This window comes from Sus scrofa, chromosome 7 (assembly GCF_000003025.6).
Source record: "Sus scrofa isolate TJ Tabasco breed Duroc chromosome 7, Sscrofa11.1, whole genome shotgun sequence".
In the NCBI taxonomy this organism is placed as follows: Eukaryota; Metazoa; Chordata; class Mammalia; order Artiodactyla; family Suidae; genus Sus; species Sus scrofa.
In genome coordinates this window covers 60,631,020-60,646,085 of record NC_010449.5, presented here as the reverse complement: position 1 = coordinate 60,646,085, position 15,066 = coordinate 60,631,020, and the positions used below count along the sequence as shown (strand labels likewise).

The window sequence follows — 15,066 nt, the reverse complement described above, 5'->3', positions numbered from 1 at the left end:
TATGGAAGTTCCCAGGCCAGAGGTCAAATTGGAGCTGTAGCTGCTGGCCTAGACCACAGCCACAGGAACACTGGATCTGAGCCACATATGCGACCTGCACCATAGCTCATGGCGATGCCGGATCCTTAACCCACTGATCAAGGCCAGGGATCGAACCTACATCCTCCTCATGGATACTAGTCAGGTTCGTTACTGCTGAGCCACGACAGGAACTCCCTTAATGATAGATTGTTTTCTTTTTTGGCATTTTTGGTCACTGCATATGGAGCTCCTGGGCCAGGAATCAGAGCCACAGTTTTGACCTAAGCCCCACCTGTGGCAATCCAATCTCCAATGGATCCCTAACCCATTTTGCCAGGCTGGGGATTGAACCTGCGTCCCAGTGACTCTCAAGATGCTGTTGATCCCATTGCACCATAGTAGGAGCTCCTTTGTGGGCTTTTTGGGTAGTTTCTTGATTAATTTTTTCCTTCCTATTGTCCTTTTGTATCAGATTGTGTGTAACTAAAATTTTGACAAAACATTGGCTTAACAAATTAGGAGTTTATTTTTTCTCATGAAACAAGAAATCCAACTTAGTAGTTGCTGACATTGATTCCAAAGCTGTCAGGCTGAGGCTTTTTCTTCATGGTTACAAGATGACCACTACAGCTCTAATAACATCCCATCATCATCCTAGGAAGCAACAAAGAGGAAAAAGACAACCTTTATCAAGAAAGTACAGCTTTTTCAGAAATCCTCAGCAGACTTCCACTTAGGCATATTAACTACTCCTTGTGTAAGGAAGGTTGGGAAATAGTTTTAAAGTTGGACACATTGTCACTCTAAACAAAATTAGGGTTTTGTTAGTAAGGTAAATGGAGAGAGTGGATGTTAGGGAGATAACTAGCAGCATTTGCCAGACTGTTTTCTACTCTGTTAGATATGTTCTATACCTGTTCTCCTCGTCTCCTAACTTTCTTCTCATATTTTCTTCTGTATATTCAGAGACATTTCCTCAGTCTTATCTTCCAGATCATTTTTGTTTTTAGCTCTGTTCACATTATGCTATTTAGTCTACCCATTCAGTATTTTTTTATTTAGGTAATTATATACATATATATATATATTTTGGGCACACTTGGGGCACGTGGAAGTTCCTAGGCCAGGGATCGAACCTGTGCTATAGCAGTGATCCGAGTCACTGCAGTAACAATGCCAGATCCTTAACCCACTGTGCCACAGGAGAATTCCTCAGTAATTATATATATATATATTTTTTTGTCTTTTTTGCTATTTCTTTGGGCCGCTCCCGCGGCACATGGAGGTTCCCAGGCTAGGGGTCGAATCGGAGCTATGGCCACCGGCCTATGCCAGAGCCACAGCAACGCGGGACCCGAGCCGCGCCTGCAACCCACACCACAGCTCACGGCAATGCCGGATCGTCAACCCACTGAGCAAGGGCAGGGACCGAACCCGCAACCTCATGGTTCCTAGTTGGATTCGTCAACCACTGCGCCACGACGGGAACTCCAGTAATTATATTTTTAATTTCCAAGAACTTTGTCTCTCCTCTTCTTGCAGTAGCCTCTCCATGTCTCTGATCCTGTGAAGTTCTGTTCTGCTTTCCACGATTATCTTTTTTCTCTTTATTCTAGTTCTTCTTTTTCATGCTGTTGGTTTTTTCAAAATATCTGAGGATTCTTGGAAAGACATATCTGAGTGAAGGATTAGATTGATTAGTATAAAGAGCTAGTTCTTATGGCACTATTTTTTGGCTGAGCCCAAGGCGTGTGGAAGTTCCCAGGCCAGAATCAAACCTGCACCACAGTAGTGCACCAGAACTGGAAAGCTGTCAGTAATCAAGGTAGCTTCTCGACATTTCTGCTTGATTCTTTTCTTTCTGTAGGTCAGAGATTGGCAACCTTTTTTTGGTAAAGGGCCAGTTAGTAAATGAAAGCTTTGTGGCTTTAAATAGTCTCCATTGCAGCTACTTAACTCTGAAGTTTTAGTGTGAAAGAATCATAGGTAATACATAATAAGCGATTGTGGCTATGTCCCAATACGACTTTATTTACAAAAAAAGGCACAGGATGCATTTGGTCCATGGGCTACAGTTTGCTGACCTGTGCTGCATATTTCTGTGGTTTGGCTCCAACTACATATATGTGTTTCAGCCTAGTGGCCTCCAGATGGTGCTGTCGGTTTCCAAGTCCACATCACCTAGTGAATTCCTATATTCCTAGAAAAGGGACTCTGCAATAGACATATACATATTTATGTATGTATCTTTGTAGGGCTGGAGAACAGGCTGTGGTAGTCTCTTCTAAGAAGGCACAAAGGGTTTATACAGTGGGCAGCTCTTAGAGAAAAAGGTATAGGAATGCACCCCAGGTGCTACATAGACCCAGGAAGATCACCTGTTTATCCTGCTTTTATCTCTTATAATCTGTAAAATAGTCAAGTAAAAAACTAACCCTAGTGCATGTTTTAAAGTTTAAATTTTGCCAAGCAACAATAACCTCTAGATGCCTGTTTTTCACTCTAATAGTTAGTGTGGAATTTACACTCAAGTTGTTTTCCTTTCTTTTGTATGTAGGAGATCTGTCATAACCTGGGAGTTTGCTACATTTATCTGAAACAATTTGACAAGGTAATGTATAGAGATGTCAGTGGTGGTTGAGCATTTGGCTGGGCATTTCATGGAGGGTACACTGGTTACAGAGGTACCATTGCTTATTTTGTCTTATTCCTACTGCTTGCAGAGATTTTTAGAAGTAAAAATCGAAAGTACCGTATACATTTATTGCCATTTTTATTCTCATTTCTTTTTTTTTTTTTGTCTTTTTGCTATTTCTTTGGGCCGCTCCCGCAGCATATGGAGGTTCCCAGGCTAGGGGTCAAATCGGAGCTGTAGCCCCCAGCCTACGCCAGAGCCACAGCAATGCGGGATCCGAGCCACGTCTGTGACCTACACCACAGCTCATGGAAACGCTGGATCATTAACCCAGCGTTAAGCAAGGGCAGGGACAGAACCCGCAACCTCATGGTTCCTAGTCAGATTCGTCAACCACTACGCCACGACGGGAACTCCTATTCTTATTTCTATTCACCCATTTTTTTTTTTCTGCTTTTAACAAGAAAATGACAAATTCTAGAAATATTATAAAGGAATGGCAATCTAGTTGCTTTCCTCTTCTTATTTTCCATCCCTCCCCGCCCCCCCATTTAATTTTCCAGAATAGAAACACAAATGTTCAATAAAACTTAGATATCAAAAAGTGGACCCAGGAGTTCCTGTCGTGGTGTAGTGGAAACAAATCCGACTAGGAACCATGAAGTTGCGGGTTCGCAACCGTGTTGCCGTGAGCTGTGGTGTAGGTTGCAAACGCAGCTCAGATCCTCCGTTGCCGTGGCTGTGGTGTAGGCTGGCAGCTGCAGCTCCGATTGGATCCCTAGCCTGGGAACCTCCATGTGCTGCAGGTGTGGCCATAAAAAGCAAAAAAAAAAAAAAAAAAAAAAAAAAAAAAAAGTTGACCTGTAAGTCTTAAAAGTGTCATTATGAACATGTGAGCAAACTTATGCTCCAATGGCAACTGAGTTTAGTTTTTAAGGTCATTGGAAATGAATATTTAATTTTAAGTAGATTTGATTTCTGAGAATTTTCAGGTTTTTTGTTTGTTTTTTTTAAGGTGATTTTCCATGTGGGTTTTTTTTTTTTTTTTTTTTTTTTTGTCTTTTTAGGGCCAAATCCGCAGCATATTGAGGTTCCTAGGCTAGGGGTCGAATTGGAGCTGTAGCTGCTCTCCTACGCCACAGCCACAGCAATCCTGGATCCTTAACCCACTGAGTGAGGCCAGGAATCAAACCTGTGTCCTCATGAATGCTAGTCAGATTCGTTTCCGCTTTACCACGATGGGAACTCCTCCATGTGGGATTTTATATTTCATTGTGATTAGGCTGTAGTGCCTAAGGCTCTTGGATCAGATAAAATATTTCGGCTTACATTGGTACTCAAAGGGAAGAATGTGTATTAATTGTGGGATAGACCAGTTTACTGAGAGCTCTAAAAGGTCATGATAAGGGGGTTGGGTAGAATTTCCTCATAAAGCTCCTTCTGAGTGATTGGGAAGTTTTATTCTCCTTTCTCCAATGCTGACAGAATTGAAACTCAGAATTAGTTGATACCCATTTAACAATGTTTAATTTGTATCAGTTTGTAAACTGAGACAACCTAATTAATCTTTCAGGGGCATGAAAATAAAATCTGTACATCAGCAGCTGAGGAATGAGAATTAACTTTTTCTCCTGTGAGATATGTAAAAAAAATAATGTCTATTATCTATATAAATAAGGAGTTCCCGTTGTGACGCAGTGGTTGACGAATCTGACTAGGAACCATGAGGTTGCTGGTTCGGTCCCTGCCCTTGCTCAGTGGGTTAATGATCCAGTGTTGCAGTGAGCTGTGGTGTAGGTTGCAGACGTGGCTCAGATCCCGCATTGCTGTGGCTCTGGCGTAGGCCGGGGGCTACAGCTCCGATTCGATCTCTAGCCTGGGAATCTCCATATGCCGTGGGAGCGGCCCAAAGAAATAGCAAAAAGACAATAAAATAAAATTATATATTTAGTGTGTCCATTAGGTTTTTCTGGGCAGATCTAGATCTACAGTATTATATACTTGTTTGAAAGCTTTTTCTCTTGAGAGGATATTTCAAGCAAGTACATATCTATTCACAGTATTGCTGTGAGCCAAGGGAGAGGTAGGATTGATTTTTGATCAGGCCTGTACCAAAGAGAAAGAGAATTCTATTTAGATTTTACCATAAAGCTAACAGGCTAAGCAAACACCATACGAGGCATTTATATAAATACTTGTTGATCAGTGAAGGACTAAATGAATCCCTTTTCATCAACTACAAGGATGTAGGCTCTTCCAAAGCAAGGAGTTTGCTTTGTTAGTTCCAGTATCTGTAGTACCTAGAACAACAGGCACTTGATGAATACATGTTGAGTGAATAAATGAGAATAATTCATTCATTCATTAAAATATTGCTGAGGAAAATGAGGTCCACCTTGGGACGAGGTGTGCCATTGGTCAGTGTGCAGCTGGAGCAGTATTCTCCATGTACCATGAATGAGTCATGGGTATAAGTACAAGAAACAGAAAACAGAAAGGTTAATTATCTTGTACAAAACCCCCAAGTGGGAGTTCTCATTGTGGCTCAGTGTGTCAAGCATCGGGCGTTGCTGTGAGTTGTGGTGTAGGTTGCAGACACAGCTCGGATTTGGCGTTGTGTGGCTGTGGTATCAACTGGCAGCTGCAGCTCTGATTCACCCCCCTAGCCTGGGAACAGCCATATGTCGCAGGTGTGGCCATTAAAACAAAACAAAACAAAATCCCCAAGTGGCTCTAGAGGCGTACACACCATGTTGCCAGCTATTCTGTAAGCAAGTGCAACTTGAGGATGTTTTGGTTTTTTGGGTAGTGGGGTATTTGCTGAAACGTGATGTTCCTACATTAGTGCAGTAGGAGTTCTGTCTTTACATTAGCTGTACAATGTCACTGTCCTTCCAAGGTAGTGACTTGGTTCTCTTTACTCTGTCAATCTTGTTAGGCACAGGACCAGTTGCACAATGCCCTACATCTTAACAGGCATGATCTCACTTACATAATGCTGGGCAAGATCCACTTGCTGGAGGGAGACTTGGACAAGGCCATCGAAATCTACAAGAAAGCAGTAGAGTAAGTATATCTGTTTCCTTTAGAGCAACGAGAAACTAAAACAAAAATGGGAGCAGAATGAACTCCCAAGCTTAAGAGGGAACATGTGTGACTGATGACTAGTTGTATGAGTTAGAGTAAATGTTAACTAAGCTAAGGTTTAGGGCTCCCAGTGGCTTCAATAAGGAAGACTTCTGTTTATCATCTTAGCTGGGCAGCCCTGCTGCACAAGGTCAGTCAGGGATCCAGGTTTCTTCCATGTTAATCCACCATTCCTTAGGTTGTTGTTTTCTCAGTTGAACTGAATAAGCTGTGTCTGGCCACCTCAGGCCTCCGCAAGCTGGAGCTTTGGCCCCTGTGGTTCTGGTCTCCCCGTAGGTAACCAGCGTCCTACGTTGTTCCTTAGAAACAGGAGACATTGTTCCTCGCCTTTTGCCATTTTCACTGTTGAAATTATTGGATGATCCTGCAGTTAGATCATCTCAGCTCAGTGTTGCTTTCATTTTGTGACAAAGACAAAAGTCAGTGAGAAATTGGAAAGGCAGATATCTTTTTGAGCTAGTGTTTACTCCCCAAAGCCAATGGCTGATTCTTTCCTAGAAATGGTATGTGTCTTCCTTCTTTGGTTTGGTTCCTGCGTATGGCTTTTTGTTAAATGTGGAGAACAGAGCATTAGGGGCCTTGGGATCCTAAATTACACGGGAAATTATATTGGCTGGCATTTTGAGTACAGTGAGAACAGGAAAAAAAAAAAAAAAAGAAATCTCACAAGAGGGAAGTGGCTAAAACTGTGCGTGTTCTAGACTGAGTTGGTTTATGAGGCATCATTCTTTAATTCTATTGGTGTCATCAAGATGGTGACACATAACATTCTGTAGGTTCCTTCTGAGGACTTTGGCACTAAGAAAATTTCCTGAGAAAGGATTCTGGGTTCTAAGTCCCATTTCTTTCTTGCCCAGCAGCCCACCCTATAGCCAGGGTTGCGGTGACTACTTTTGAAGGAAATTTCCAAATCCCTTCAAGGGTTCGCACAGGAAGTGGGAGGGACAGTAGTGTCTCAGAGGGTGGTGAACAAGGGCAAGTTCCTATGCATGTATCTCGGTGTCGCCCATACATGTCTTGTTTCCCTCTGAGCCTCTGTGTTGATCTGTGTTCCAGGTTCTCTCCAGAAAATACAGAACTTCTTACAACTTTAGGATTACTCTATCTACAGGTGAGAATTCTTTACTCATCCATGCGTTGATGTTAAAAATGCTTTTGGGTTTGTGTGAGTTGTAGTTTTCCTTCATTTTTGGTTTACACAGTTTACTAAAGGTCCTATAAAGCACGTGAACTTTACAGTCCGCATTTGATAGTCTTTGTTAAAGGAATTAATTTTCAGCACTCGAATGAGAAACAAATAAATGTATTTGAGCCTAGTGCAAATGTAATTTTTATCCAACCAAGGAAAGAACTTCATACATGAGAAATAACTATGTGGTCAGAGAGGCTGGCATTTTGTTGTGGGAGGAGAAACTGGTGCTACCAGGGCTTTGAGGCATAGGTCATTTCTGTTGTTCCTTCCTCCCAGCCAGGCCCTATAGAATAAAGTCTCCTCTCTCTCCACATTCCTGAGTGGGAGTGGGCTTCTTCTAGCTCCATCACTTTCTTTTATTGGCTCAAGGCCCTGGGACCCAGGGATCCCTGAGGGGCTTCTCCCGGCCGCACCCCATTCACTGCCCATTTCTCTGCCCAGCTGTTCTTGCCTCCAGATCTGCCTCTGTGGTGGCCTTTTTGTCTGCTTCAGTTTTCTCTCAAAGGACCTTAACCCTGGGCCTTCCTGGGCCTTGGGTTGGGACATGGGCCCCATGGGAGATGAAGCTAATCAGTCTGTTTCCTGCCAAGAGGCATTAGTGTGTTACAGCACTAGTGTGGCAGAGATGGTTCCTGGCAGGATAGAAACTTTGATCCTATTAGGGGACAGATCAAGATAGGAGGGAAAACACTCACGTGGGAGTCTTGGTTTTCTTTTTTAAAAATCTGGTATCTGTAGCTCTTTGTCAGAAGAACTCAAAAAAGCAAGGTGTGTCTGTGAGGGTGTGGTTGGCCAGTCTTCTTAACTGCTATCTCCCTTGAGGTAATTCTCTGGTTTGCTTTTTTCCAAGCTTGGCATTTACCAGAAGGCATTTGAACATCTTGGAAATGCACTGACTTATGACCCTACCAACTACAAGGTATTGCAGCCTTTACACAGATGGTCCCATTATTCTTAGAGGTGATCTGGCCCTAGAAGGCATTTTTAATACTTGAGAAAGTACCTTTTTCTTAGAAAACTTATAGAATATATATTTTATTTGAAAATATTGTGAAGTATTGGTGCTCTGCTGCTTATCTTCTAAAAGAACACAACTATAACTTAAACAGAAAGCACAACTATAGTGCTGGTAAAGTTGTTTGTGTCACTTAGGAAATTAGTGAAGCCTCTACTACTACTATCAAGAATAAACCTGGTGGAATGACTTCCAGATTCCTGATGAATCTGAGGTTACAGCTCTTGTCCAGATAGAACTTTGGGGATGGGAAGATCATCATGTGGATGAGTATCACTGAAGGAGGTGCAGCAAAACAGGGGTTTGTTACGGGTACAGACTCAGTCTTGCTTGGAAGTCATTAGCCTGATGTAGGCAGCACCACACCTTGACCCCCCCCTCCTTAGAGACCTGAAAAGCTGGACTGAGGAAGCCTCAAGCTGGCTCACCCTCTGTCCAGGGGCCAAAGACAGGTGCATCTGAGTTGTGTGGAGCCCTTGGTGTACCAAGTAGGGGCTACAGGGAACGGGTTAAAGGCAGCTTTTACTTAAAGGGCCCCGATACTCTGAAGAGAGAGCTACAGTGTGGGGTGTCAGATCTCCTCATGAGCATTTGTCCCAGTAGCTTGGATATGAGGTTATATAGGTCTCTGGAAGCTTTTCAGTCCCACCAATGCTGAGTATCTAGACTCAGGAAGGCTGTTACTGTGATGGCCTTTTGGCAATAACTGAATTACCAATTTTCCACATCCCATGTTTTCAGGCCATCTTGGCAGCAGGCAGCATGATGCAGACCCATGGGGACTTTGAGGTTGCCCTCACCAAATACAGAGTTGTAGCTTGTGCTGTTCCAGAAAGTCCTCCCCTCTGGAATAACATCGGAATGTGTTTCTTTGGCAAGAAGAAATACGTGGCAGTGAGTGTCTCATTTTCCTGGTTTGTGTTGAGAGTTACTGGGCCTGCTGCACTTGCCCCCACTGCTCACCGAGTGCTCCCTCTCTCCTCCAGGCTATCAGCTGCCTGAAACGAGCCAACTACTTGGCACCCTTCGATTGGAAGATTCTGTATAATTTGGGCCTCGTACACTTGACTATGCAGCAGTATGCCTCAGCTTTCCATTTCCTCAGTGCAGCCATCAACTTCCAGCCAAAGATGGGGGAGCTGTACATGCTCTTGGCTGGTAAGAGACATTTATATGGAGAACCCTCTGCAGTCTGTAGCGAGGGAAAAATGAATTAGAATCATAGGAGGCTGGTCGTTAAATGTCCCATAGAAGCCATCCCCTTGCAGACCCCTTAGGAGTTGGATTACTACCCTAGAGCTTGGAGAAACGTGAAAGAAAAAGATGACACAGTGCCTTTTTGCTTCTAACGTGAGGGAATTTCACTCAGAGATCAATAGGTTAAATCAGGTTCATCTTTTTTTTTTGTCTTTTTAGGTCTCCACCTGCGGCATATGGAGGTTCCCAGGCTAGGGATCTAATCAGAGCTACAGCTGCTGGCCTACACCACAGCCACAGCAACTCCAGATCCTTAACCCACTGAGCGAGGCCAGGGAATGAACCCACAACCTCAGGGGTCCTAGTCAGATTCATTTCCACTGTGCCACGATGGGAACTCCCTCTAGCTCATCTTTTAACAGTGGTTTCCCCTTGGCTTGACAATTCATTCATATATATATATATATCTACACACACACACACACACACACACACAGGGAGAGAGCGTGAGTGAGAGAGAGAGGAGAGAGGGAGGGAGAGACTAACCTCCAGTTATTATCAAGTATTAAGATCTTGGGCTCTAGGTAGTATCCTGCCTCAGCTACTAACTAGCCTCTCATCATAGGGTTAATGAGAGGACTACATGATTAAATTATCAGTGAATGGTAACTGTTGGTTTTGTTGTTATTATATAATCTATTATTAATGTTTTGTTGTAAAAGTGCTGACTAAATATTCTTTCTGGGGGATATTTCTTATTATACTAAACTTACTAAATGTATACCTAAAAGCAGTTTCCATGTTCTCATTGACAGTAGTCTGCAGGGGGGTTTCTTGGTCGTCTCTGGCGGTGGGGGGTGGGGGGCTTCTGATTTATAACATAAGATGCAGTAGCAAATAGAGTGGTGGTCATTTGAGGGCTGCCTGAATACACAGGTAGCCCAGTTGTCGGGGGAGGTAGGAGATGGCTGTATTGTAGGGCATAAGGAGCACTTCTGACTTCTTGAAGTAGAGATGGTCCTCACACTGGGTTTTGAAGGAGAAGCTGGAATTCAATAGCACAGAATGGCCGAGGAGCCCAAGTGAAGGTATCAGCCCTACACCGGCGGGTACCCAGCAGCTAGTGGGCAGCAGTGATGCAGAACGCAGTGGGGGTGAGTCAGGAAAGGAGTCTGGGGTCAGTGTGGAGGAGGGCCTGAGTAGAGCACAGGGGCTGCAGACTTGATCTGAGAGGCTTTGTTTTCCCAAGTGTATTCCTAGCTCTCGTGTGTCTGGTAGAAGTAGATGTGTGGTTGTTGGGGAGGTGGAGTGGGCAGGGCTTCCAGAGCAGCTGTTTTTGTTTTTATAGATCGAGCTTTGCAGAAAATATTGATAAAAGAAGGGAGAGTGTTCTGTTGCTAAAGAGAAGCTTAAAGATTATAGTAGTGGGTGGTAGAGAACAGTGAGGATTCTTGAGTAGAAAAGTGATGCTTCAGGTTTGTCTGGAAGTCAGTGAGATACCTGGCAGCACTGTGGCAAGTAGATGGAGGTGGGGGGGATGGTGCGCCTGGGGAACAAAATGGGAAGCTTGACATGACCAAACAAGGGCAGTGTCACCAAAGAAGCTATAAAAAATGGGATTCTTGGAACTTGGCACCTAATTAACTATGGAGGGGTCTGTTGAAGATGACACCAGGAATCCAAGCTGAATGGCTGTGCCAGGGGCTGAGAGGGCACAGGAGGGGTTGTGTGTGGGGGCTGAACGAACTGCAGTCTTGAGGCACTGCCTGTTTCCTATGCCAGGCTCTTCACCCACAGCACTCACTTTCTTTGTTGCAGTGGCTCTGACCAACCTGGAGGATCTAGAGAATGCCAAGAGAGCCTATGCAGAAGCAGTGCGCCTGGATAAGTAAGCTGCCGCATCGGGAATGTGTTGGGAGGGCTGGACTCTGCAGATCCACAAGGTGGCGCCATGGCCTGTGGGTTGCCCGGGTCAGCTGCCTGCTCTCCATGCCTTTGTACACAGCAGGCTTAAGGGTGGAAGGACGGTTCCTGAGCAGGCAGTGGCTCAACGGGACCTAACACCTTCTCTGAGAAAATGATTCCAGCCTTAAGTAGTAAGGAGGCCAGGGAAAGTGAGAGCTGGCAGTGGGCTTGCTGGAATAGCCCGTGGGACCCTCAGCTCAGTTTCAAATTAACTTGACTCTCCTGTGATTTATTCCAGTGGCATCTCTTAGGCAGCAAGGAAACCCTTTTGGTCTCTCCTGGGGACTGAGATGTCAGACTAAGTCCCAGTACTTTGCTGGTGGGGTAGTTAATTCCTGGATTCTTCTTCATAGGTCCACACATGTGTGTTCCCCACCTTGCTGTGGAATGGAGCTATCTCCACTTAGCCAGTTTTGTTGTTTGTAGTGAGATGAAGCTTTAAATGCCATCTGTCACAGAGCCCCAGCTCCATACTATCTGTCCGTTTGAACAGGTGTAACCCTTTAGTAAACCTCAACTATGCTGTGCTGCTGTACAACCAGGGCGAGAAGAGGGGTGCCCTGGCCCAGTATCAGGAGATGGAGAAGAAAGTCAACCTACTCAAGGACAGTAGCTCTCTGGAGTTTGATCCGGAGGTATGTCTTGTCTTAGCTCCTGGAAGTCGGAAGTAATCTGTCTGGAGACTTTTGAATCAAGCCCAAATAACCCAAAGATAAGGATTTGTAGGCTCATGCCTGATTTGGCTCTGATATTCCTAGTGGCATGAATTCTTCAGTTAAGAACACCTTGAGCAGTGGATTCAGGAGCCGGCATTGGTACTGCAGCAGTGCTGCAGTGGTGGAGGTTTGATCCCTGGCCTGCTGCAGGTGCGGCCAAAAAAAAAAAAAGGAAAAAGAACAGTTTGTGAGAAAAAACTTTACTGAAATAATTAATAAGAGGAAATTTAAGAGTTATCTGTCACTGTAATACAGTGCATTTGAGTTGAGGTCTGTGTCCTTTTGTAGCTTCTTCCCACTTCTCCTCAGATAGGACAGGCAAGAATTTAGCCCAGTAATGTGCCAAACTTGGATTGTTAGGTTTTGAGAGCCTTTAAGGAGTCCCTTGCCATCCACTCAGGGCAGTATGTTCTCTGATGCTTGAAAATGATTTCTTTGTAGTAAGTACTTCCTCCCTCAAATGCTAAATAGTACGGCAGACACCATGTCAGCTAACCCCCGCTGGCCTGAGGAAGCCTCGGCTGAGGCGTGTCATACTCGTGATTCTCTTCTTCCTTCCCATGTGGGCCTAAGATGGTGGAGATGGCCCAGAAGCTGGGAGCTGCTCTTCAGGCTGGCGAGGCACTGGTATGGACTAAACCAGTTAAAGATCCCAAGTCAAAGCACCGGACTCCTTCTACCAGCAAAACCACCAGTGTCCAGCAGCCTCTGGGCTCTAATCAGGCCCTAGGACAGGCAATGTCTTCAGCAGCCACATACAGGAAGCTCCCCTCAGGTAGGAAGCTACACGTATGAAGACCTCTGAGTACAACCCCCAGGTGCCTGCAGAGAGATTAACTTTGAGTGAGGCACGTGCTTTTCAGACTCAGAACACATCCTACGTCGTGCTGCCTAGAAGGGGGAAAAAGCCTGAGGGTGGCCAAATTGTCACTTGTTTCCCTAAGGCAGTTGTCATAAGAGGTAACAGCTATTGGCAGGCTTAGTTGGCTGGTCCATACACTGGATCTTTACAATATTCAAGCTTAGAAATAACTGTACCTTTCATTACGTGGTCTTGCTTTGATTCTCACTGCCTGGTCATAAGTCAGCATGGTGCAGGTAACTAAAGATCGATATGGTCATTGAAGGCAAACTACTTGTTTTATTTAGTCATGGTCTTCCTTCAGAGCTGCAAAGCCACACCACAGCCCCATTAGCCCCAGAAAGGAACTTAACAGTGAGAATAATGATTTCTTCTGCAACCAGAGAACTGACAATTGACGCTTTTTGCTTTGCTCCTAGGTGCCGGAGGAACACCCCAGCCCACAAAGCCACCATCTCTTCCTCTGGAGCCAGAGCCCACTGTGGAAGCACAGCCAACTGGAGCATCAGCACAAATAAGAGAAAAACAGGTGTAGGATGACCCCAGAGTTGGGAGTTTCTTTAGCGAGGATGTACCAGGTTAGGTAGGGAAGGTCAGTGACACAGGCAGCGAGGAGGCTAGCATGTTCCCCGGGGAACCACGAATTAGAACCCAGAACGTGTTATGACGACCATGAGGAGCCTGCACAGCCCCCACTGCTCCGTCAGCCAGGAAGGGGAGAGAAGAAAGCCCAGACAGGTTTTTTAAGAATTGAGAACAAGGCTTATGGCTCTGTGTATGTAGTTCCCAGAGCGAGCCCGGGCATGGGATATTGTTTGCTTTGAAAAGGATTTAATCTCCTGGCTGACTGATCCCTTCCTTAGTAGGAGGAAAGTGTGAGACAGACCTCTGCTCAGTAGTCCTGTCATGACGAAGCCTTGGCTTAGCTGAGGTGACCCTAGGGCTGTGGGGTATACCAGCCACCCAGGCAAATACAAATCTTGGATTAATAATTCGGCTCCAATAGTCTAAATTTAAAAGAAAAAAATGATGAAAAAAAGCTCTTTTGATTAAAGTCCAGCCTATTGAGTGTCCCAGCTGCATTCACTCAAGGAATCCAAAACAATATCCCTATGTCTCGTTCTTGAGCAGGTTCACAGTGCAGAGCCAGATCATGTCAGTATGATGAGAAGTAGAGACCAAGGGCTGACTGGGTGTCAGCACCAAAGATTAAAAAAAAACCCAAAAACAAAACAGAACAAAAAAAACAAAACTTCTTAACTGAGTTATTTTTATTTAAGACAATCTGTGATACCACTGACCAGATGCTACCAATACATTATATATCCTTTTCAGAATAAAGATCATGTGTCATCCCCTTTGGGGAAAGTTGTTATTCAGGTATAAACATAAGGGATCACAATAAAAGCTTTTTGAAAGAACCTATGACCACAGTCTTCCCTTACCTACTTCCAAGCCTAGTTTGAAACTGGAGGAGGAACCTCAAGGCCAACTTCCCACTTGGTGTGGGCACAGCCCCTGCTGCAGCCCTGAGGGATGGGAGGCCAGCAGCTTGCTGGAGGCTAGTTGCCATTTTGCACATAAAGTGCCCTTTAATCACCATAACTCGAAAGGGGAGGACTAACCTACTGCCATACCAAAAACTGTGTTTGGAATTCTTTATATTATGACTGGGTCTGTTTTGACACTGAAGCAGCAGCTAACTGGGCAGAAAACTCTTGAGGTCTCATATCTCAGAAATAAAGAGCAAGGTGTCAGAAGCAAGGTACTCTTGCCCATGCAGCTGGTATGTGGCAGAAGTGGAGCAACTGAGAAAGCTCACTTCCATACCAGTGTGGAGTCTACTGTGCCTGTGACTGAAAAGGCCTTGGCGAGAGAGGAGCAGAGGAGGGAGGTGGGAGAGAGATTTAGGAGGTAAAATCGACAGAACCTGGGGACTGACTGGATGTGGCCGATAAGAACGGACCATTGGATGGGAACCTGTTGCTGGGAAAGGAACATAAGTGAGAGAAGAGGAACCCTGGGGGACTGGGGTCTAGTTGTAGACAGGTTTATCTTTGAGACATCCAAATGAAGCTATGCATTAGATGTGTAAATAGCTGGATTTAGAGATTCAGGAGTAATTTGGATCTGGGTGATAGCTGAAACCATAGATTTAAAAGTAGTCACCCAAGGAAAGCTAGGAAGAAGATGGGAAGCAAACCCAGAAAACCAGTATTTAATGGAAGAAGCAGGTGCCAGGAGAGAAGAACCAGGAGGGCTGCGTTAGGGAAGGCCAAGGAGGAAAAGGCTTAGGAGGGCAGTGGTCAGTCCCAT

General features: G+C 44.8%; 1 protein-coding gene across 8 annotated transcripts in view; it reads left to right on the top strand.

Annotated features, from left to right (window-relative positions):
• BBS4 (Bardet-Biedl syndrome 4) overlaps positions 1-14,173 on the top strand; it is a 61,447-nt gene extending 47,274 nt beyond the window's left edge. For 7 of the 8 annotated variants that reach the window (XM_021098194.1, XM_021098191.1, XM_021098195.1 and 4 more), the window contains 10 exons: positions 2,579-2,632; positions 5,595-5,722; positions 6,860-6,914; positions 7,846-7,914; positions 8,752-8,904; positions 8,997-9,168; positions 11,026-11,095; positions 11,666-11,807; positions 12,462-12,663; positions 13,170-14,173. In XM_021098194.1, the coding sequence (XP_020953853.1) occupies positions 5,652-5,722; positions 6,860-6,914; positions 7,846-7,914; positions 8,752-8,904; positions 8,997-9,168; positions 11,026-11,095; positions 11,666-11,807; positions 12,462-12,663; positions 13,170-13,285 (1,050 nt within the window). In that variant the 5' untranslated portion in view covers positions 2,579-2,632; positions 5,595-5,651 and the 3' untranslated portion in view covers positions 13,286-14,173. 8 annotated transcript variants of the gene reach the window in all.